The sequence below is a fragment of the Drosophila miranda genome, chromosome XR (genome assembly GCF_003369915.1).
Source record: "Drosophila miranda strain MSH22 chromosome XR, D.miranda_PacBio2.1, whole genome shotgun sequence".
NCBI lineage: Eukaryota > Metazoa > Arthropoda > Insecta > Diptera > Drosophilidae > Drosophila > Drosophila miranda.
The window spans coordinates 22,855,486-22,880,281 of record NC_046674.1 but is presented as its reverse complement, the minus strand read 5'-3'; the positions used below and the strand labels follow the sequence as shown (position 1 = coordinate 22,880,281).

The 24,796-nt window shown below is 45.9% G+C and overlaps 1 protein-coding gene across 14 annotated transcripts in view; it reads right to left on the bottom strand.

Annotated features, from left to right (window-relative positions):
• Positions 1-338: 338 nt before the first annotated feature.
• The window catches only part of LOC108153288 (collagen alpha-1(XVIII) chain), a 56,815-nt gene continuing 32,357 nt past the window's right edge, over positions 339-24,796 (bottom strand). For 2 of the 14 annotated variants that reach the window (XM_017283162.2, XM_017283163.2), the window contains exons 5-25: positions 20,610-20,705; positions 19,900-19,935; positions 19,742-19,810; positions 19,279-19,345; positions 19,040-19,185; positions 18,806-18,943; positions 16,577-16,723; positions 13,486-13,599; positions 10,550-10,792; positions 9,269-9,346; positions 8,951-9,194; positions 8,668-8,745; positions 7,582-7,736; positions 7,398-7,490; positions 4,959-5,081; positions 4,389-4,415; positions 3,618-3,632; positions 3,117-3,247; positions 2,375-2,554; positions 2,090-2,320; positions 339-1,986 (exon numbers count right to left, since the gene is read on the bottom strand). In XM_017283162.2, coding sequence (XP_017138651.1) covers positions 1,881-1,986; positions 2,090-2,320; positions 2,375-2,554; positions 3,117-3,247; positions 3,618-3,632; positions 4,389-4,415; positions 4,959-5,081; positions 7,398-7,490; positions 7,582-7,736; positions 8,668-8,745; positions 8,951-9,194; positions 9,269-9,346; positions 10,550-10,792; positions 13,486-13,599; positions 16,577-16,723; positions 18,806-18,943; positions 19,040-19,185; positions 19,279-19,345; positions 19,742-19,810; positions 19,900-19,935; positions 20,610-20,705 — 2,517 coding nt within the window. In that variant the 3' untranslated portion in view covers positions 339-1,880. The remainder of the gene's footprint in view (positions 1,987-2,089; positions 2,321-2,374; positions 2,555-3,116; positions 3,248-3,617; positions 3,633-4,388; positions 4,416-4,958; positions 5,082-7,397; positions 7,491-7,581; positions 7,737-8,667; positions 8,746-8,950; positions 9,195-9,268; positions 9,347-10,549; positions 10,793-13,485; positions 13,600-16,576; positions 16,724-18,805; positions 18,944-19,039; positions 19,186-19,278; positions 19,346-19,741; positions 19,811-19,899; positions 19,936-20,609; positions 20,706-24,796) is intronic. The other 12 variants (XM_017283164.2, XM_017283165.2, XM_017283167.2 and 9 more) reach the window with 12 other exon arrangements.

Below are 24,796 nucleotides of genomic sequence, written 5' to 3'. Positions count from 1 at the left end.
AGCTTCCTGTTATCCTTATATATGTATATCAATGCGTGTTTATGGATATTAATATTTCACGGCCATATACTCGAGACCAATTACAATTGATTGTATAGGAATATATATTTATCAGTACCCTTCAGAGCGCCCAATGTCAAACTTTAATTGATCAATCAGTACATCAGCTCGGACAGTTCTTATTAGAGATTGTCCACTCTTCTTATAAGCAAAGAATAAATACTCCTCTCAGCATACCTTCTATGTTTCGCTGGAGTACATTTTTTCTCTAAATACTCTCTAATAAAACCATTTTCAGTGCATTCGATAGTTTAGTTTTTATTATTTCGTATTATTTATTTAAGTTATATTATAATTTATTTCTGTTACGCTCTTTTCATTTCATCATATTTTATCATAGTTTAGGCTTACGACTAGAGGGTTCTGTTCTCGTTCTCGTTCTCCGCTTCAGTTTTGATTTCACTAAATATATATAAGTATAGTATGTTACTATAATGCCGTCTTCTGGCTGACTCCATGCCATCTATTCGTCCGTTTGTGTTCTGCTTTTGTTGTTTGTGGTTTGTTGTTTCTTGTTTCTTCTTGTTTTTTAAATTAATACCTTAACTGTCGTTACAATTACATTTAATTACAATACAATGTTTTAGTTGGAAATGCATTGATTAAATGCAAAGAAATTATGTAACTAACTATAATTAGAATTTAGTTAAGTATCCGTATTCGAATTTCAATAATTTACGAATATTCCATACATGACACGATTGCGGATATATGTATCTATGTATGTATTCATGCTCTTCTGTGAGTGTGTGTGTGTGTGTGTGCTGGGTTATGGCTATATTTAGTTTAATTAACTTTTATCATCGGATGCATATAAAATTGGATCCGAACTTGGATTTCGAGTATTCGTTTGAGTTGCGCGCTACACTGTAGAAAATCTCTCTCTGACCTAAGAAGGACTCTGTATAGAAAACGTTCATAAAACATACGCTGTAGTTGTAGGTATATCCTACGAGTATGTAAGTTCTTATAGACAGGATAGAGTGGGGAGTGAGATGCATGCGATAGTTTAAAAACGCTTTCGTATCGTTCGTTCCTTCGGTTCCTTATAATTACACACACTTAGAAGTCTTGTGGCGAAAAAAAAAAACACATTTATACACGCATATACAGAGTCATGTGGGATATGGGTTGTAGGATGGGGAATGTTCCCCGGGTGCACTCCCGTACGAGCTAAGTAGGAGACTAATTTGGCCAGTAATGCGTATGCCCAGACCCTGGAGGCCTCTGGGCTGTTCCGTCTTGGTAGTGATGCCAGTGATGCCGTTGCCTTGCCCTGGCCCTTGCCCTTGCTCTGTGATCGAACTTACGTAATTACAAAAAATTGCATTATTAAGTTACGGCTAACATTAGGTTACAAAGTACAAATTACAAACTACGAATACGTTTTCCTGCTTCAAAAAAAAAATTCTGTTGCCTTGTACTCAACATAAAGTACATATGATATATATATATATATATATATATGCATGTATATATATATATACATATCTCCGATATATATATGTGGTATGTATCGTATTTCGAAATATATATTAGGCATTACCTACGAGTAGTATTTATGTGTACGGTAATATATTGTACGAGTATGTGTTTATATGCATCCTCCATCTGTCGTCTGAGTATTCTCTTTTTGGTTTCTGTTTGGAATTCGCTGATTATATGCATGGCCATGATTTACGTTTACATTTAATGTGGGTGTGGTATGTCTGTATCCGTGATTTGCCTTGTTCTGGTTCTTGTTTCTGTTGTGGTTCTCGTTCTGGTTCCTGTTTTATGTATGAGAATGGTTTGGTATTGTTCTTGCTGCGACCCCGCGCTTACAGCAGTAAATCGTCCAAATGCGCTGCATACTCCTCTGCTGTGCGGAACTCCAGATTCTGGCTGCGACTCGGACCACGACTGTGACTGTGGCCATAGCTGTGACTGTCGTTTGGGGCGGGGGGAGGGGGGATAATGAGCAAAGTTTGGGCGGGCCATAAAACGTTAATGCCAAATCAATAATGCCAAACCGTACACGTGTAACTACCTGTCGCTGGCGTCCCGCTTCTTCCGCTTCCGATCCTGAGAGAGGGCCTCCACGCAGAGCACAATCAGCTTGCCATCGCAGGGCTGGCGCTTCTGTTCGAGCAGCTTATGGCCTGCCAGATCGCTGGCGTACCCGCTCTTGTCGTGGGCACTCGAGTGCCAGGCATCGCAGTATGTGTCCATGGAGCGCTCTCCATTGGGCAGCGATCCATGCCAAACCATCTTCAAGGGCCTGCAGTTGAAGAGAATGTGAGCAGCTTCTTTGGGAGATTACGAACCGTCTTACCATAGCGGATCCGTCATCACATTCTTGCCGCTGAAGCTGTAGATGCGCGGCGCCTGGGAGAAGAAGCCGCCCTGTCCGTTGAAGATGCCCTTCCACGAGTTGAAGAGCACATCGCCGCGCGTGTTCACCACGGGCAGGTCCCGGTCAGCCGGACGGACAATGGAGTCCAGGTTCTGTACCCTGTGGGCGAAAATCAGCGTTTCATTTATGTGCTAGCTAGTACTACAAGGAGCAGGTTATGGCCATCATACGAGCGGCAATTACATGCGAGCAAACAAACGGCCATCAAAAGAAGTCTAAGGGGCAGGTGCCGGCGCCTCACTGCGTGCGTTTCCCGGACCCCCTATATTCGCTTATTTATTCATGTTTTTCCTTCATATATTTAGCGCCTCCCTGCCTCCCTGCCACCCAGCCAGCCTGCTTGCCGAAGTACTCGTACTTCCCATTCAGCTGGCACTGTGTAAATAAATTGCACGAAATTGTTTTCAGAAGCTTTTGTTCATATTTTGAGCCCTGTTCCCCTTGGCTCTCGCCCAGATATCAAGATTATGCGTCAACTAATGAGTTTCCCGAGTGTCGGCTGAGCCACGTGGCGTATGAGCGATGCCGAACACGGCTGGTATGGCTGTACGCTCGGATTGCGAGGAGGCTTAGTGCCAGAGCCAAAAACTAAGCATGAAAACACGGCTAATACGCGTACAAAATCTAGAAGAAGATAAGACACACTCGACGCGCTACTCACCTGGAGGAGAGGAACGCCTTGAAGGTGCCCAGCAGACCGGCTCGTCTCCCCTGCCGGTAGCACGCAAAGTCCGCGCCGCGGATTCCCTGCAGGTCGCCGACGGAGGGCTCATTCAATGCGGCCACGCGGAGCTGTTCCAGCGAAGACGGTGGCGGGGCAGATGTAGATCCAGGAAAATATGTCAGGAAATTAATGCGGAATTTATGTCAAGCATTTTAAGATCTAATTAATACAGAATTTAATAGCCAGAAATTGTTTGAGTTTGAACAACAAAGGTCTCTGGCCAACAAAATTGTGGGGGCGGGGGGGACTTGAAAAAATGATAAGTGGATGTAATGGATAGTAAAATATTTCAAATAATTGCCTGCATGCGGCCGGGGGGAATACGGGATACGGAATACGGGATAGAGAAAATAATTAAAGCGAAACTCAGGGGAAAAACACTCAGGACGGAGAGGAGCACAAGGGTCGATTCTTAGGTAATTGAAATTCAGGACTCACCATTCGCGGATACCACTAGAAATGTGATTTTAATTACATATTTTAAGGCATTTCGTTGGTAATCCCCGTTAATTTTGTTTGGAAGACGCAGCCGAATGGTGTGGGGCAAAAATATGTTCAATTTAGTAGAGATAGAGATAGATATTCATAATGAAAGTTTCGCATTCTAACACCAAACACAGGAGGAGAGGAGTTGGAGCTCTCAACAACCGTGATCTGTGCTTTCATAAGAGATGCGCTGAGAACAAAGCTTCAAGGATTACGATTACCCAAAACAAATGACAAAAAATTCAATCAAGAAGCGTCTAGTTAAAAAGCAAATCATCCAACATACATATATAGTACTAGTACATATAAAACGAGTTTCAATATGGATAAAAGACGGTCTCAGTCTCCACTGGATTGGTCGAATGAGAACACAAAACCGCCAATGGGCGTGGGTGGGCGGAAAAACACACACAGAGAGAGAAAGAGAGAGTGAGAGACAAAAGCAGACACAAAATCAAACTACACCAATTGTTCCGTGTGCAACAGAACTCAAAATGCAATTTCGCTAATTAGAAATATTTTCATTGACCAGCAAACAAAATCAAATTATTTATTCAACGAGAGAGAGTGTGTGTGTGTGTCTGTGTATGTGATTGTGCAGGAGATGCGTTAATTTTACAATATTTCGAGTTTTTCGAATTGGTTTTTGGTTGGTTACTTTCACTCTACGCTACGCTACGATACTGTATGCCATATGGTATGCCATATTATGGATTTAATTACCGTTTCGTATTCGGGCGCGGTGGTAAACTGCATTTAACGATAATTAATTATAGATAGGTTTAGTAGGGTTTATTAACAACACTGCTTCGCATTTGATATGGAATTAGGAACAACACTTTTGCCTTTCTTATGGATAAGTATGGATAGTTTAGAGGATGGATAGCTTGGAGTTTCTCAGCTGAGTCCAAGTTTTTGTTAGAGACACCTCAGCGGAGTAACGACATTCATGCAGACAAATCGATACAAGTGTTTGCCCTTGACCCTTGATGCGCGTGAAGGGTTGAGCAGCGCGATTCATGAATTATTCATATTTCAACGAGGAAAAGTCGAGTACAATTAACTCTCTCTCGCTCTCGCTCTCTCCTCGAATAATATACATAATTCAAAGGGAATCACAGATGGGACTCTGATTTCACAATCCCATTTCAAGCACTACTCAATTGTTCTCTGCATCAATGCCATTATCCGATGTGACAGAATGTAAGATATATGTATGTACATACATATGTACATACGCGCCAATGTGCATATGTATTTTGTTTGTATCGTAAGCAACAATGGGGCACTCACCGTGGGCGTGTTGAGGGGGGGTGGTGGACTGTTCAGCAGGTTCTTCGATTGCAGGTCGAAGCGCATTGATGGCGCCACCGTGGTGGGCGGGGCGGGCGTGGCGATCGGCACCAGAGTTCCCAGCTGCGTCAAATAAGATGGAGGAGACAAACGGGAATTAAATGTGAAAACGTAATTAAGAGGCTGGCAGACAAACAAGCGTTTGATGAATTTGTAATTAATAAAACAAGAGCTCTGCACAAATATCCATCCGCACAAGCACCGGCATCAGCATGGGTCATCGGCGGAGACAACGACAACGACAACGACAACGACAACGACAATGAGAACGACAACCCTTTCAAAGTAGTTAATATTTCAGCAAGGACAAGGAGCAAAGAGCCCAGGACTCGCCCCATTATGAGATGAAATCAGTGCTCTTGTATTGAAACTTTTGCTCAAATATTTGCATTACGTGTAGGGAAATATGTAGCAAACAGCTCCAGTCCTGCGCTCGCTTTTTTGTACGGAATTAGGGTCAAATTTTCGACTGCCATCCCTCCCGAGTGTCGTGCCATAATGCGCGGCTCGGGTCTGTCCCCAAGTCTGGCTTTGGCGTTGTCGCAGCCGCCGCCACCGACGCGTCGTCGTCGTCTGACAAAAGTTTTAATTACTATTTTGAACTTTAAGTAGTCGACTCGTGTACTGAAATCTAATTAGACTGGCGCCGCCTCGGCTACAAGAAAGTACGACTACGAGTACAAGTATCTCGGGCAGACAGCTACAGCTGTGTAGGGCCCAGACGAATCCGAAATGCAAATGCCAGTTAGTAGGGCAACAAAGGGGCTTTGCTCCGGCTCGATTTTGCCGTATTACGAGCACAAGTACGAGTAAGAGTAAGAGTATGAGTAAGTGAGTACCCTGCACCCTGACAGTTCATGGTCCTGCGTTGGGGTTTTTGTTGTCAAAAAGTATTTAAATGCTGCCGTCAAAGGCAAGAGATTTCAGTTTCATTCGGGGGCCGTCTTATGCACATGCCAGGCACAGTTTGCCAGGAACCGGGAGCCAGGAGCCAGGAGCCAGGACCAGCTCTGTGCCCTGCCCCCGCTGTGCTGGCTTTTGTGCTTGCATCAACGGAAGCGGAAATCGAATCTTGAGCAGTTTTTTCCTTTCTTTTTTTTTTTTTTTTTTTTTGCTACCCAATTCCGAGAATATTGTACATTTTAGGCACAAAAGCAGGCACTAGTTTTCTCTTTCATTTTCCGTTCTCCATTTTTAGATTTCAATAAAGACGCAAGCAGCAGAAATTGTGGCCACTTTAATGTTTAACAAGCTTCTGGGAAATCGAGCAATTTTGCGTGTAATTTGAGAATCCTTCACAAATGCTGAGCGTGGCAAATTGCCATGTAGCATAGCAGGGTCCAGTGTCCAGTTTCCAGCGGCCAGTGGCAAGTGGCTAGTGGCTAGTGGCAAGTAGCTGTTCACCTTGGCCAGGACCCACAGTGCGCTGTGGCGACAGGCAAGATTAATTGGCTTGTGGCACTGGCGAATTTAGGGTGTAGGAAGTAGGATCCTGCCTGCCTGCCCCGAGTGTCCAAGGGACGATAATAAAACCTTCGATTTCCGTTTAATATTATTTTTAATCTGCTGCGGCAGTTTATGACTCCAAGGCGGGTCTCTCCTGATCGCTGGATGCATGTTTTATATTTCGTCAATAAATGTTTGAAAGCTGCTTGCCGTCCGAGGGACTGTGTCTTGTCCTGTGTGTAACATCGAATTGCCTGCCACATGCCACATGCCATATGTCCTTTGCAACTCCCCTTGAGCCTGAGTCTGAGTCTGAGTCTGAGGATGTTCTTGTATCCGTTAACTGGGACAAGTGAAAAGCCAAGCTCAAGTCAATATAATTGAATAACGGGCCACACGCACCCAGACATCCCCGGATACGCACATTCCACATGCTCGTATGTGCGACAGTTGCGATTCCATGGGGCAATCAGTCCGTACGTCTGCAACATTTAATGTGCAAATAAAAAACGAGTCGACTCGAGTCGATTCGAGTCGATACAAGGGCAATGCCAAACAAACCTTATTTTATGGCAGCCAAGAAAAATAAATAAATAAATAAGAACGGAGAACGGAGAACGGGAACCGGGGATTGGAGACCATTGCTGGTGCCTTGGGTCTCCTCTTCTATTTTTATATGCATTTTATTCGGTTTTGTCTTGTGTTCGGTTCATGGGGCACATGGCCATAATGGAACATCACTCAGCCGCTCGGAGGTGGCTCTATAAAATAATAACCGCCCGCCAGCGTGCTCAGCGCTTGTCATATTTGGCATTTTAAAAGTGCCACCCGCTTTTAGCCTGTTTGCTTAGGAGCCAGAAATCAAATCCAGCTCCCTTCCTGGACCGAATCCCCAACCAAATCTCCAGCCCAAGCCCCGATCCGAGGACTCACCGCAATGTATTGCCATCCCTTGTTGACGCGCACAAGAAGCGCCTCCTCCTCGGTGATGTAGGCCAGTGTTCCAGGCGGGTTGAGTGCCGATTTCTGCAGAAGATACGTGCACGAGTATTTAAAGCGTTTAAAAATAAATGCGAGATTCCAAATTTATCCAAGGGAGGTTATCCGACAGTCCCACCTTTGTCATTTCATCGATATTCTGGAAGGTGACTGCGCCGGGCACAATCTTCATGTTTATGTTCGACGATGAGGCCGAAAAGTATGGTTCCTCGCCCACTGCAGGCCCCAAGGCCTCTTCGTGCTTATGTGAGTGTCCCGGCTGGCGAGGAGCCTCTGCAAGGATGGAATGTGCATTATATGGACGCCCAAATGGTCTCAAAACTACATTTTTTCGATTTCCCTGTGTTCTACATAGCTACAGTAATTTAAGAAACTTAAGTGGATTATGATGTGTCGAATAAAAAAGAATACAAAATATAACAAGCGATACAAGATACATATTTCCAGCCTGAAGACTGGAACTGTCTGGAACACATTTAAATTTTTTAAAAATTTTGAAATTAATTTACAATGGGAAATATGTACATATATATATAACCACTCTCAAGCTAACATTTTAATACGGCATACGATACGGCACCCGTGGTTACAATAGATTTTGTACATATGTTATATATTTAACATGCTAACATTTAATTTCCGAGTTACAAAATGCTGTACATTTATTTTGTTTTCACTTCCATAGACCCCGAAATAAATAGCGCAGATATGTTACGATTTAAAGAGTTTTAGCATGAGTGAGTTCTTGTTTTCTATTTCCACATACATAGGTATCACAGGGCACAAAAGACAAAAAAAAGTATACCCAAAATATGGCAAATATATTTGAATTCCAGGCTACGAGTCAGTAAAACATAATGTAGGTGGCACATGACTCGTGTGCGTTTTCCGGAGAAACGAAAAAAGGCATGACGGTGTTAAAATACTCGAATACGCAAAGTGTTTACATGTTGTACTCTATCAACGGGGGAAAATGAGTTAATGATGATGTGCAAATATGGGAAGCAGCGCGCTCCATTCACTACGTGCGCGAGTGGGTGGGGTGTTGAGGCGGCATTCCGTGAAAGTGATAAAGTGGCAGTGGGAGAGGTGTGGCCCAAAGGGAAAGTCATGCTACGGGCACATTCAAATGACACGGGCATTCAAGGGGCTAATGCTACTAGGGCTACTGTGGATGGAGTTGAGATTTAGTGGGTTCGTTTACCGGCTGTGCCGTCGGGCCGATCGCGCAGATCTTGCAGCTCTCGCAGGGCTTTGAGTTCGTCTAAAGATGAGCGCGCACCTTGATGACGAGTACGATACAAATGAATTCGATTGATTGGTTTTTGGTTTTTTGTGGTTTGGTTTGGTTTGGCTCGGGCTAGGAGAATGCTAATTATGTACAGGTATTGTATGATTGTTCAAGGCACAACTACAGGCACCTAACTATTCTGGCACTGGACATATTTACAACCTGGCCCGACGCCTGCACGGCGGAGTTCACTCACCTGGTCGGCCGTAGTATGAGGCGTCGCCAAAGAAGCTCCGCGAGTCCATGCCCGGCTCGCCCTTGGGGCCGGTTATCGACAGTCCCGGCAGGCCGGGGGGTCCCGGGGGACCAGGCGGTCCAGCCATTGGTATGTACTGGACTCCACTGCTGTCTCCGTCCCCGCCGCCCGATGCGGGTAGTCCCGGAGGGCCTGGCAGGCCGTCGCGTCCGTCCTGGCCAGTGTCACCCTTGTCACCTTTGGGCTGGGAGGAGACATGTCGTTTCGGTGATCGATCACCATTGTCCCGAAAGAAAACGGATTCTTGTGCACACTTACCCCTTCGCGACCGCCAGTGTCTCCTTTTGGACCCTTCGGTCCCATCTCACCCTTTGGTCCTGTCATGCCGGGTCGGCCCTGCGAATCGATTAAATCATGGGATTATATGTTGAGATTCTTGAACGATGTCAGATCTTTGACTCTGCTTTCCCAGAGTGAACCTCAAAGTTCGATGCCTCACCGCCGCGGCCCGCCGGCTTCTTAGAGTTCATTAGATACGTGCAATTATTGAAATTACTGCAAATTACAGTGCCACAAATATGCTGTGCGAGCACGTAGCAAACAAAAATCACACTCGACTTGCCGTAAGTGGGAAAGTTCGGGTAAAATTATAAGATCATTGGCAGCAACGGCCGCACGAACGTAATGTCTGTTGCAAACGAGGCTGAGCCAAGGAGGCATCCGTAAGGCAACGGTAAGAGCCCACGCCTGGCCCACGCCTGGCCCACTAGGGCAAGTTGAACTATGGCCAAAATGGCCAAACTTTTGCCGTTTCGAGTGCAACAATTTTCTAGTCGCAATGCTTTTGTTTCCCCGTTGCTCGTTCCGGCAATTGAGCCAAAGTTTCCCTTTGGCCGCCACTCCGACGCTGCAGTCCATGTAAATACGTTGCTTGACTCTGATTTGAAGCGGTAAGCGATGCCAGTTGGCACAGAGAGGCAGGCACACGCGCCTGCCTCTCGATTCACTGACTCAGACACGGCCAAAAAGGAAAGTTACTCTTTGTTGCCACTGCCATGGCTGGAGCTGCTAGTGCCAGTGCCAGTGCCGGTTCCAGTGCCTCTGCTTTTGTTGCCACTGCTGTTGTTGCCACTGATGTTTCTGTTGCTGTTGCTTAGTGTTGTTATTGCGGAATAATGGCGGAATTTCTGGGTAAACTGCAATTGGAATCGTGCACTGACTGCCTGCCTGCCGCGTCCTGAATAACCGTGATGAAAATGCACTTAAAATACTTTTCGTTTGAGTTTATTTCGCCAAGTTGAGTGCCGCTTTCGTTTTTGCATCTTCCTCAGTCTGGGCCCAATCCCAATCTCTTACTCGGCCCTGATTGTCTACATCGCGAATGCGGCCAAAAGCTGCCTGTCTATCTGTTTGTCTCTGAACTCTCTCGCTTTCTCTTTCTCTCTCTCTCTTTCTCTCTCTCTCTCTCTCTCCGCATCAACAACAAAAGGAGGAGCAACAACAGCAGGGCCCAAATGGGTGAAAGCATGTGAAAGTTGGTCAGCCTCATGAATATGCAGGCAAAAGTTACGAGTAGCTCCTCTCCAGTACAGTGCTTACCGAGTGTCCAATATCGCCCATGGCTCCTGGCTTGCCAGGCGGTCCAATTGGTCCAGTGGATCCGGTGCCGCCGCGACGTCCTCGCATGCCCTTTTCGCCCTTCTCGCCCTTGGTTCCGTTGGCGGAAAGGCCCTCGAGTCCGCCCGGCTGGCCAGCCTGGCCCGGGAGGCCGGGCAGTCCGGGAGTTCCTGGCTCGCCGGGCTCACCCTTTGCGCCGTTGGACCCATGCGCACCTTTGTGACCCTAGCAGAAGGCGGGGCCGGAAAGAAAGCAAGTGTGTGAAATGATTTACGGGCTTAAATATACGCTACATGTGGCCCAAGGGGAATGGGAATGCGTATGGGGGAAGGAAAGGAATCAGTTTAGGAGTGGAATGGGGATTGGGGATTGGGGTCTCGGGTACAGCCCCAGCCTCTCGCCTAATTTGGCCGTAAAACTCAATTTCAAACGTTTTGTCGACGACAGAAAAAATTCAATTCAAACTCATTTTGAAATCAAATCAATTCCGAAATCCCGCACCCACACACGCACAGCACCGCACCGCACCGCTTGGGGAAATTTATGCGCCCGAATGTATGCACCACAGTTCGGTGACAAGCCCGAAAACACAAAAACCATATTCCTTTTGGGTCTCCTCAGCTTCCTCCTTTGTGGAAGTTTGCAGCCCCATCCCTCGCTCCGGCTTCTACCCAGCGGGTGTGCCGACTCGATTCATCCCCAGCGTCGTCTTCCACATCATCAGCGCCTTAAATGGTTCGCCATAAATTTGCACGCGCCTTCCCCAACATTTGGATTTGGTTGTGGAAGCAGCTCGGAGGAGGCTCAAGCTTGTGGATCATCCGACTCCTGTTTTCCTTTCGGTTTGACCCACCCTGGGCCCAGACCCAGCTCCATCTCCATCTCCATATCGCCAACTTAATACCAACTAATGAATAATTAATAAGCCACGCACACAGGCACACATGCAGGCACACAAAGATACACAAGCACAAGCACAAGCACACATGTACGAGTATCTGTGTGTAATTCGCCCTAACACAGTGCGCGCGAATGCTCCGGAGGCTGTCTTTCGAAGACCTACAGAGGGAGGGTGAAGGTGAAGACTTGGGGATGTGTCTCTTTTTTAGGTTTAATGAAATGAACCTAATTGTGCGTGTATTCATACGTTTAAAATGCTAATTTCCATATTAGTTTTCCGAAAATTGTAATGCAATAACGAAGCGGGATATGGGAGAGCGGAAAGAAACGGCCTTCCGCCTCCGCCTCCGCCTCGGCATCCACCTCAGCCTCCCCCGACAAATTGGGCGTAAATTTATCATAAAATCCGAATCGATTTTTACATAATGTGTTTCCACTGAAGCAGGAGGAGATTGTGAGGAGCTTTTTGCATAATTTCTTTTTATTTCACGCACGATTAATTCCGGGTGTGGCCACAATGGGGAAACTACTTAAAATAGGCCCCTGCCCCGAGGTGAAAAATGGCGTAAGATTCTTTTGCCACAAGCCGCATATATATTACTCATATCAAAGGTCGTGTAAGTCTCTGGAGGCTCCAAATTGGATGGCTCAGCGGTAGGTGGCGGTGTGCTGCATCCGATTTCGAAGAGTAATCTGCGACACCGGAAACCGTCAGACAGGCCACCAGGCCGACCAGAAACACAAACAAACAGACGAACAAACATATTACGCGAGCCCTGTTGCCAGATTTAAGTTTTGAGGTTGCACATAAAAGAAATACGAGTGTGCACGCCCCATGCTAACGAGGGATAGAGCGAGGGTCCTAGGGCAACTATGGGACAACATCTGAGGGTGCAAAGCCACCCCAACTAAGCTGCTAAATGGCATACAGGGTAATGGCAAGGAAGTAAGCGTCGCCTAAGCAGGATGAGCTCCCCAAATGGCCAAAACTTATTATGAAAATAATGCCAACAAGAACTGAAAAGAAACGAAACGAAACGAAAGGACACCAAATAGTTAATGCTCACTGCTGACGGAGTGACTGCTTCCCAGCTGTATCCAGTGTGTGACATGCCGATGCCATGCCACATCCAGGAACTAGTCCACACGGCACCCCTGCGATCGTATCCACTGAAAATCAAATGAGCTATAAACGCACACAAATTGCCCCCCGACCAGCTACCAGCGACCGGAGCGGGAATCATCAGATATCGGGAGCGTCTCAAGTGACGCATTTCGGGACTGGCTGCTGATAGAAATTTATGTTCCAAATTGGGTATTTCCTGCTGGACGACCGCACAAATGACTGCGATGGCCATAAATATGAAAACGGGGAGGCGCCCAGCTGGAGCGAGCTGGAAGCTTTGTGCACCCCGTGTAGCTTCCAGCTCCCAGCCCGTTGCCCCACGCCCCGCACAAAATATGACTGTTTATCAAATTGGCAACAATTTAGCTTGGAATCAGGGAAGTACTTAAGGGTTACTACCAGGCTATTCATTTGTCTAACAAGTATTTATAACATTTGGCTAATAACTGAGTTTTACCAACGCAAATGCTCAGCAACTACTTTTAGTAGGCGGTTCAAGCACATCAGAAAAGTACAAGGGTTTCCTTAAGTATACCCTATGGAGCGGACGCACTAATACGTGTGACACACACATACAAGCAGGCAATTTTCCCCAACCATTTGCGCATTTGACCAGGAACAGCAAATGACCTGCCCTGGCTGCCCTGGCTGCCCTTTTGAGGAGCCTCAAAATCAATTGAGCAGTCAATAGGGCAGAAATTATTATATATTTGAAACAACAATCGTGTGGGCGCCTGCACACTTTATAATATATATTATATATAATATATATTCTCGTACACCCACACACGTGCGCCGAGGGATACGCACATTGGACTATGAGTAGGTGGAGTATAAGGAATAGGAGTTGGGGAATACTTGGGCCATTTATTAGACATGCCCTCTGACTTACCGGATCGCCGCGTTCGCCCTTCTGGCCCGCTTCACCTTTCTCGCCGGACACACCTTTGGGTCCTGGCTGCGTCGTGCCTCGGAATGTGCCCATCGAGTTGACCATTAAGGACTCCTGTGTGTGTGTGTGTGTGTTGGTGTGTGTGGGGGGCGGAGGGGGAAGAGAGGGCAGGCATAGTAATTTGTTAAATATTTGCTTGTTGTACAATTTATTTTCGATACATGTATTCTGAGCCCCACATTTTTTAACCAGCAGCAGCGGGCAGCCCCTTTTGACGAGGGACACATGCCGCAGACACACTAACATACAGATACGGCCGTATGGAGGTGTATCTACGGCGGAAATTTGATTAATGATCTTCCCCCAGATTGGGGGGCGGGGCTAATGATGCCAAGTGGTTCTAGTCCATTAAGTGTTGTGGCCATTGCTTACCCGGAGCCAACCTTTTGCCTTTTTTTCTCATATATATTTGTCTTTTTTTTTTAGTCGTTTTAGTTGTGGGAACATAAAATGGAATTGTTAAAATGGTTGTACCTTGAAAGTCCTGGTAGGATTCCAATTTATCTGTTATTTATGTGTTGATTGTTATATAAAATACATAATTTTCGATTCGATTTACGTTTAAGGTATACGATTATAGAGCAATGAGCGTGAAATTAGAGCGTATTATTAGATGAATTCACTTCGATGGCGAAAAGTATGAAATCAAAAGATACTCTCAAAATTGCAACTTTTACAAGACGAGGCACAATTATGGGGATTTGGATTTCTGAATAAAAGATCTGAAACAGACATGTCAACAATCAAAAGTCTCTCTAATAAACATAAAAGCATTGCCTCCACAAAGTCCCAAATCGTGGCTTTTAAAAACATTTACGAATAAGAAAGCCATGCGAAAATCGGCCATCATTCTACCCTACAATCATGATGCATAGAAAACATTTAAATTTCTAATATTTCATGTTTCTTGAAGTGTGACCCATGTGGACCTTATTCTGATCCATATTTCGGGTATATTCAAATTCACAAAGCCATCGATAGCTGGGGGGGGAAAAAAAAAACCAATTCCCTTATTGGCGAGTCTCCAGACACCGCTTACCCTATGTCCAAGGGGTACCACACCCTACAAGAGCAACAACAGAGGCAAGCGAAAAGCTTTTAAGCATCGCCACCAAAGGCCGGCTCTGCCACGATGATAATGATGATAAACCCTCCGACATTAAACAATGGGAGAGCCGCCAGACGCCAACCGGCAGGCTACAGTCGAGAGCCGAGAGACGAGAGTGTCTGATTTTTACTGCCGCTCCGTCGACCACAAGTAGCTTGACACTTTCATAAACGTAACAGTGCGATAATGATTACGGCCCGGTCTCCTCGTCACTCCCATGGAACACTCCCCCAGTTAGACGGTGGGTTGAGTGGGAGTGTGGAGAGGGGTAGAGGGGGAGAAGCCAACATACGGCGTTGAAATGCGGCGATAAAGCCGGGGCGGCAGGAAGAAAAGTTTCACTCTTGCATGAAAGGGTTAAGAGTGGCAGCGATACGGCCAGGATGCCAGGATGCCAGCAGTGATGTGTAGGTGGGTTGGTGAGTGAGTGAGTGAGTGAGTGGGTGCCAGTATCTGTGTGCGTGTTACCGCATTTAACCGCGTGAACCGCGCGCCGTGCGCTGATAACGGTAATTGCCACAAGCTGGCTGGAGGTCTGGCAGCGGCAGCGGCAGCAGCAGCGGCATCGACATGCGGGGCCCCGGAATTGGGCCTGGAAGAAGCCCATGAGCTAGGGCTAGGCTTGACTTGACTTTGACTCGCGTGCTCGAGACGCTTACGTTTCAGGCATTTCGCATGGAAAATGTTGATGTTGTTGTGGAATAACCTTTGCGGTTTTAAGATTATTAGCAGAGATAGACCATTTGTGGCAGCGGTGCCAGCGACAACGACAACGACAACGACACTGAAAGCGCCAGAACGTGCTCGCCAGCTCCTGTGGCAGGCAGCTCCTGGCTCCTCGCTCTGCAACGACTGGCGTGACGCCATGCCCGGAATGGGAATGGAGCAGGTCTGTGCCCAATCCGAGTGGTAATTTTTCACAGTTGCTCTGCTCGCCAGGAAGGAAATTAGTTTAGGCAAATTGTGTGGCTTGTAAAACACGACGGACGTTTACCGCGCGCCCAGACCCAGACCCAGACCCAGTCGAGGGCCGTGCCAATTCATAAAGATGTGCGTGATTGAAAACAGACGGAGACCAGAACGAAGACGGATGGGGACCCGGACACCAACCTGCAGGGCTGCATTAACAAACGCGCCTCTGTTTGCCCAGTGTAAAAGGTGCAATTTTGAGTCAGAACCAAATCCAAATATAATAAAAAAAAAAATATATTAAAAAGTATATTATCCTCGGAGTGTGACCGAATTACGAATACCCTGGCAATCTGGCAATATAATATTTTAAAAACTCTTTAAATTAACCTTTTAAAGAGAAAGGTAATTTCCACTGAATGCATGGTTTTTATTTTATTTTGATCTTTTTAGGAGACACAATATTACCAGGGTATTTGCAGCTTAAAATTCTTAATACTAGATGAAATACTTACTGAGACTTAGAACTCTGGCTAAGCCAAAGTTTGTGGGTGTTTCAGAGGGCTTATACAAATCTGACAAAGAACAATTCTGCACCACTGATAAGACTACTTTAATCACGATTTAGTTGGTATGTTCCATTGGGTATACTTATGAATATATAATTTAATACTGAGAGATGATGTATATTATTTAGATGTCATCAAAGAATAGGACAAGCAGAACGACAACTCTGTAGTAAAAGTTATCATTTTATATTATTAATTTCAATATGTAATCGGTAGCATTATATCCTAAGCTGTATACTAAGGTTCGGCATTTTGTGGATTTTAGTTAATAAATTTTAATTAACTATTCTGGCTATTGACATCTTATTGTTAGATTATGCTCCACATGAAACACCCATTGCAATTAGAGTATTCGTTGAATACTCGTACATTCATTGTTTTACAATGACGACGTATTCGCATCTTTATAGTAATTTAAATAGGTTATATCTTGAAGGATACTTACATCGTAGTTCTCTGGCAAACCAGGCGGGCCTGCTGGTCCCGGTGGACCCGCGACTCCGGGCAGACCATCGACGCCTGGCTCGCCCTTCTGTCCCTGGGCACCTTCGGATCCCCGGGCGCCTCGAGCTCCAGGCACGCCGGTGGCTCCCTGGATAAACGTAAGCGGAAATATAGGAGAAGAAAAGAGAAGCGGGAAGGAGGAGGAGGAGGAGAATGTCGCCGGCAGCGACAGAGAAATAAATCACATTAGTGGGCGTGCATATAACGTGTCCTACGTCCTTAGTGCTACAAGTCTACGAATCTACGTATCGGTCTACGTCTACGGTTTCTAAGGGGTCTAGCTGGTGGCTACAACATTTGGCCACAAGCATTTCAAAGGACTCTTCTGGGCCAGGGCTGGGCCTGGGCCTGGGCTTGGGCCTGAGCTTGGGCTTTAACTGGCTGTGTGGCCGATTTACATAATCGTTGCGATTCAGTCCGAGCTCATTAATCTACGCGGGCCCTAGACCGGGGCTGGGCCCGTCCTGGTCCCGTCCTGCGGTTTGGCCAGGGACTTGGTTGGGCATTCCAATAGCGCCAGCGACATGGATGGGTACACAAAAAATGTGTCTCCGAATGTTCTTAATCTTATGCAAAATGGTCACGCTGTGAGCCATTTGCGTGCCTCGCTCGGTCCGTGCTCCTGTTCTTGTCGTTCTTGTCGTTGCTGATGTTGGGTTGTAGCTGTTGCTTATCGTCGTCTTTTAAATTAATTGCTATTAGTTAAGGGATTAGCAGTAGGGCAACAAAGTTGTCGCAGGAATTTCCGGTATGCGCGCCAGCTGGCCATATTTCTCAGCAAGCGAAGCCTTTGGGACTGGGCCCGGACAAAAACCCGATGGGTGGGTCAGCAAAGTACTGGGTTGACTTAGAAGACATTCCCTGCGGTGGGGATAGGATTGGTATAGGCACAGGAACAGGCATAGGCATAGGCTGGGCATATTTCCCTAGCTGTTAGCTGCTTGCGATGGACCGCAGAATGTCTCGCTGGCATACCGCTTTCCTTTTGATGTATTGCAGTGTATTGAAGAGGCTGCGTTCCACAGGTTGCTAGAGTGGCCCAAATGAGGACAGACTGTTTCAGATTGGATGGAGAGTGTAGAGTGTAGAGTGGATGGTGGATGGTGGAAAGAACTGGGCAAGCACTCTGTCTTTGGCTTCCTTTTGCTTTTTGAATAATTCCTAGAGTAATGGACATGAATTCAACATTTTGTAGGAAGGTCTTCTTATATTTTCGGTTAGCTTCTCAAACTTTGGCTCTGTTGCGTGATAAGCACTTAAGTGAGTGGAGTGGACTTAAGAGTAGAGTGGAGCAAAGGCCAGGCAGTCATCTTGTTGTAACATTGTGGACTTTGCCTTTGACCCGCACACACACACACACACACCCACAGAGACAGAGAACCATAGAGGCATGGGAGAAAGAGGTAGAGTGGTGTACACATCACATGAAGTAAATGGAAAGTACAGTCAAGTGTAGTTCAGACAGACCCCTGCCCCACGCCCACACTCACACACACGCAGCCATAGACACAGCCGTAGTCCCTTTGTGCGGACGTACGGAACTCTTATGGTTACCAAAGACGTTCTCAGTTGATGAGATAATATAACGAGTAGCACCCGGAGAGTGGATAAGTGTTTAAGCGTGAGCTGGCGCATAAAGAAATTTTCGTTACGTTACGATTCGTTCCATTTTCATTTTGTCGTTTTCTCGCTTTCTTCTCATCTCTCTCTCTCTCTCTCTCTATCTCACTCTCTTTATGTGTGTGTGTGTCTCTTCCTATCTCTGTGTGTGTGTGTGTGTGTGTGTGTGTGCGTTAACGTTTTTTCCATTTCCGGTTACACGCACAGGCACACAGACAGACACCAAACACATCTCCACTCCATTCCACTCCACGCAGATGCACAGTGCAAATTATGATGTTTGACATAGGAAAACATCGAGGGAGTGTAGCCCCTTTAGGTCCGGCCAGCCATCCGCCATCCGCCACCAGGCACTCTCACTCTTGAAGATTAGACGATGTGTGTAATGAAATTGAAAATGTGTTAGATTCATGTCAAATATTGCCTTTTAGGCAACCCGTTGTAGCTCGAAATTGCCCTACATACACACAAAGCACAGATGATGAGCGGACTCCGTCCAGGGGGAAGGGAACGAGATGTGCCCCAGGATATGGGCGGCGGCTCTACTTACGGTGTGACCAGGGGTGCCTGGCTTCCCGTCCTTGCCCTGCGTACCGGGCGCACCGCGCAACGTCTCCCGCAACGACTCGTTGTCCTTGATGGCTTCTAGGATATCAGACGCATTACATGTACATTCGCCAGTGTATTTCTGAAAGAGAGAGAAGAATCAGCATTTCGTAGGGATCACATTACCAGGGCCATGCCAACGGCAAATATTTCCCAATTTTAATATTTGGATACTCACAGCCCCCGCACTCGTTGTCTCGACAAAGGGTGGATAGGCAGCCGCTTCGCCCTTGGGTCCAGGTGGACCCGGCGGCCCGGGGGGGCCACGTATACTGTCGCCCTTTGGTCCGCGCTCACCCTTCTCGCCCTTGATGCCGCGATATGCTGCAAGGATTAAAGCCGAGTGGAAATGGAAGTGGAAGTTGCATTAGCATATCTCCTAATTGGGGTCCAGATGAGGTCTGGTACTGCACTTACGTCTCTCGTGCGTGTACTGCGTCTGTCCTGGGGGCTGCATGCCACTGGCGTCGAAGATGTCCGTTGCCTGTGGACGGAGAGGAGAACGAATATCGTTTGCTTATTGAAAACTCATTAAGACGTGAGTGCAAATAGTTGTTGCATCGATCGATTTTCCCCGCTCCGCCTCAGCCTCCGACACCGCCTCCGTCTGCGAGTCTGGGCCTGGCAGTGAGCCAGAGCCAAATTAACTTATAACTAAATATAAATATTTAATTATGCAAAGTGCAGTCGACAGTCGACCACAGTGTTGACCCACACTGACCGATTCTGGCCGGTTTTATGGCTCTTTCAAGAGCACTGTCAATAGCAATACCAAAACAATGCCACTGCAAACGCATTTCTCAATGAGTGTTACACTGCAATTTGCTCTATTTAATTGTACTCTCTGGCATTGCTTTTTTGCGGCCAACCCCAGACTAACCTCATCCGCGGAGGACCAAAAGTCATCGCTTAAAATATTCAGTTCGGTAGACTCTTCGAAGGCCTCGCCCTTAGGACCAGAAAGAACACGCAAAGTGGGGAGGGAAAAAAGTTGAAATTATAGTGGGAAAAACAAAAGATTTCAATAGTAAAACATACCGCTCCAGATCCCTCATCGAGGAATGAATCAAGATCCTTCAAAATAAAAATATAAGTTGAGAGAAATAAAATTATAAACGAGGCAAAATAATAAATACTACAAAATATAAATGAAAATGTAAGACATTGTGACAAATTATGAGAATTTAAATTAGTTTAAAATGGTATTTTTTTTTAAATCATTTTGGATCGGAGTTTTTAAAAATGTTGTGGTAAAAATATCCTCATATCAGAATCATCAATTTTGACTGCGAAACTAATTAGCATTAAATTGGAAGTTTTTGTAGTGTTTTGATAAGGCAAAATAGATATGAAATTAATATGGTATTCCTTATTTGGGAGGTAATATCATATTTAATACCATATCACAGGAGTAATCGGACAATGCATGGCTTCAACTAATCCTATTTTCATATTCTGATGCCTGACACTTTAGGGAATTCACAAATTTGACTTTAGTCCGCTTACATTTAATTTGCATGCCATAGAAGTCTATCTGATTACACATTGTTTGCAGTGTTCTGAATAAATACGCCCAAATCCAATGCAAATCTTCTCTCACTTGTGTGGACATAATGCAATTTTAATGTAATTTATCAGATATGATAAGATGATTTGTCTGGCTATTCATTAATTAATTTAAATCCAAATCATTGCATTTCATTCGGTTGGTTCTGTGGCTTTACAGCCGGGCGCAAAGGATGACTTACCGCTGCGGTTGGGGCCGCCGTGGCCTTTGGGGGCGGCATACATGTGACGTTTATGGCATCGGGATTACCATAAACATTGATTTTTTCTAAATAGCCCTGCGTGGAAATATTTGTATTACATTTAACAGCCGTATCCGCACTTCAGTCGAATATAATGCAAGTGGAATAGTTTTCGAAATGCTTTCCCATCGAGCAGCACGCACTCATAACCCACTCACTACCCACTACTCACTACCCACTACTCACTACCCACTCCCCATAGATACGCACATGAATACATAATAAATCAATCAATTTGTATGGCATTTAAATAAATATATACATATGTATATATGCATGTATATGTTTTTGTGTACGAGTAAATAAGTAGAGCTAAGCTCGATGCCAAATGCATCGTTCACCAGTCCGTTCATCGTGGATAAGGCAACTCCCATGACCACCATCCCATTACCGAGAGACCCATCGTAATTGCTGCAAATCGAAATTTATTATTGATGTTAATTTGCAACAGTGACTGCCACCGGGGCTGGGGCAACTAATGTGCCGTGGCTTCGGATTTAGAATTACAATTAAGCATGCATATTTCACATTAGCTTGGTGGCTCTGTAGCTCTGTAGCTCTGGATCGGTAGCGAGCTTCCCGGAACGGTGTAGGGCTAACATCCTTGCTCCTTGAGGTCGGGATCTGAGCCCAAACAGAGACAAACAGCAGTCGGAATGCTAACCGCAGATACTAAATGCTGCATGCAGCATACATACGGTATGTATGGGACAGGACAAGGAGTACAGAGCACCGAGTATAAACTGCAACCAGTGGCAAGACAATGAGCCACAAACAATGCGCACAAAAGCAGACTCTGGACCTGGCCTCCCTTCATTCCTGCCCCCAGGCTCACTTTCCAGAGATAGAGACACAAATGCTCAATGCACATTTGCCCTGCAAATAAAAATGGCAGCAAACACTCAGGAACAGCAGCAGCAGCAGCAGGTCCAAGACCAGGACCAGGCCCGGGACTAGGACCAGGATCCAGGCCCAGACCCGACTAAGCCACCATAATAGCAGTCAGTTATTGTTGTTTCTGCTGCTGTTGCTGCTACATCTGTGAATGATAGTAATGGCCGAGGAGCTTTTATGCTGCTGCTCAGTTAAAAAAGTTTTGTCTGAGACGCTAACTCGTTGAATTTGGGGCTAAAAGCGTGCTGGCAAGGCTCACAATGGCTTAATATGCGGCCAAGCGGAGGCAGAAACACAATCCTAACCCAGAATTCCCCTGTTTATGCGCACTCCAAAGCTCGAATTCCCCAAAATACACTTACGAAACGGAGGGGAATCACTTTAATCCAAAGAAACGCTTCTGCAAAAGATTCGCTATCAATTAAATAGAATTATCTCAAATGCGGTACAACTGAATTTTTAATTTAGATGCGGTTTGGGGGAGCAAACTCGTGAAATTTGTTCATTTTCTGCGCATAAACGAAACCGCACACTGAAAGCGAGTGCGATAGACAGAGTAAATGGTATAGGGCACACACACACACACACACGTGGCCCATCAATAGACATTGAAGTGAGCATTGTCCGCCGTATAGCTTGTTGCTGTTGTGCCATTGAGCACGGATATTAAAGTTTTCGCTTTGTTTCGGGCTCTGCTTTGTTTTCGGGCTAAGAAAACTATGCGCTAAACAAATGGCAAACCGGCGAAAATCACTGGACGAAGAGGCAGAGCATGAAAGCAATGTCCGTGTCCGTGTCCGTGTCCGCATCCGTGTGGCCCAGTTTCCATTTCAGCACGTGCTTTTGGCCAAGTCAGGTATGTGTTTGCGTGTGTATGTGTGTGTGTGTTTGTGTGTGTTTGTGTGTGGGCAACAAAATTAGCAGCAAGGAAATTCACTTGAAACGGAAATTAAGTAGCAGGAAGTGGCATTTTTGGGCGGCGTGAGTCCCCGTCGCGGTAGCTGTCCTTGCCGTTGGCCCAGGCTCTCATTATTACCTGCATTGTTTGCCCCAAGTAAATCGACAGCAGTAACCATTACGAAAAGAGCTCCTGGAATGCACTTTGCCAGCATTTTCCATGAAAAATTCCTCTGGCGAACACTGAGAACACATTCAGGCTGCGGGTTCCAACTCCTTGATGGCCATTTGAGGAATGCAGGGGTAAAGGGCCTTTAATGTGCCCGGAATCTTATTTTGCTAAGCATATAATCTTTTAAATTTAAAAAATAAAACTATAAAATATACTTTGTACCGATAACCAGTTAATTAATTGATTAAATAGTGCATAAAGGTACAAATTAAGTATTATTTATCCATCCCACTCTTGCCCTCTTTGCGTGTCCGCCCACGAGAGCTTTCACTGCAAAAAAAGTTTTTCCATTACGAGTTATCCCTTATTTCCATGTGAATCTGGCAAAGGGAAAACTATCTCTTCATCTCTAAAGGGACTTAACCTCGGCAGCAATGAGAAGAACCCTTTTCGACCGATTCTCGAGCATGACGGAATCCAGGGCGATGAACTGATAAGAGGACATCAAAGCTTACCTCTTCCACAATATTCTGCAACGGCAGAATAGCAGAACAGCAGATCAGAGGCAGAGGCAGAGGCCGAGGCAGGGGCAGTGGCAGACTCAGTTGGACCAACGAAAAGGCACAAATAAACAGGGACTGGCGGGTGGAGAGACAGAGGCAGAGACAGAAACAGAAACAGAGACAGAGCTGCGGATTGTGACAGAGGACAGAGGGTCAAGCGCAGACAAAGGCCGTTGCTGTTGCTTGGCTTTTAAATAACGAAATTCCGGCCGCAGGGCACCGGAGAAGCAACATTCTCTTTCTCCTTTCTCTGGACGGAATATGATTTTAAGTTTAGGCGAGCGTTTAGTTTAAATAGTGTCAGACCTAGTTGGCCTAAGACCAACGGCGGCACAGTAAGAAGGGGCAGGCGGCGCAGGCCGTCTCTGCAGTGGCAGGTCGGTCAAGTGGCGCAGAGCTCCGAGTGGCATGAGCAATTAACTGAGAGCTGCAGCTGCATGTGCACGGCAGGGCGGGCATGGCATGTGTGCCCGGGCGCCTGTGCATTTGTTGTTTGCTCAGTGCCGCACATAATTAAGGCCAGAAATGAACTGAAATGCGAAAGAAGCGGAGCAAGGACACAACATGCCACTAAAGCGAGCGAGCCAGAATGGCAGAAAGGACTATGGGACTACCGTCAGCAATTGCGGCAATATTTGCGTAGCATCGAGCACCGAGCACCGAGCATCGAGCATTGAGCATCGAGGGAGGCATTCATTGCCTAGCAATGAGCCACCAGACCTTTGCACTTGACAAGGGTCGGGCAGCGGCAGCGGCAGCAACAGCGACAGTGGCAGCGTGTGCGTACGAGTATTGAAAATGAAAATGAAAATAAAGCAAATAATACGCAAATCGTTGACCCTTTTTCATTTGGCAGGTCAGAAAGGTGGGCCAGGCGGACGAAAACCTTTTGTGTTGGCAGGTTTTTAAATGCCAGACACGTTTCAGATATCCACAAAACTGAAACGGACTAAGAAAACGAAAAAAAGGACTCTCCAACTGTTGGCCACAACACGGGGCCATGGCCGTGGCCGTGCCCACGCAACTCTGCGGCTATCTGGTAATTTGTCAAAAATGTGTCAATAATGGAGATCGATTGTGGGCTCTTAAAAATTAACCGAAAATGAATTCAAATGGATTATGTGAACACAGAGGTTCTCCGATTGGTTTTGTACCCTGGAAACGACCACTAATAGCTCTGAAGCTAATCTAGGAATAGATGTATCACATTTAGAATGAAGAAATCATATCCAACTCTTTCTCTCACAATCAATATCTCTGTATTATGTATATACAAATATTGTAGATCGTCCTCCGATATTTTACTCTTATCGGGGCGAGGGAGCCGGGTGCTTAGATTATCTACTTTCGAGAGGATATTACTCCATCCTCTTAGATCTTAAGCCTAACGCCAGCCCGTTTGAACTCTGGCTTTCGCAATGTTAAGTAGTCTTAACTCCAGTTCACTTCTTGTCGCCCGTGCTGCCGTGTTGTAAGAATTAAATTTTTAATTAAGCACAAATATTTAATAAGTGAAGTTTACGGCATGCAGCGGCACCAAAACAAAGGAAAGCTTTAATCATTAAGATTACCATAAACTTGTTTCCGCTGATGCTGCTCTT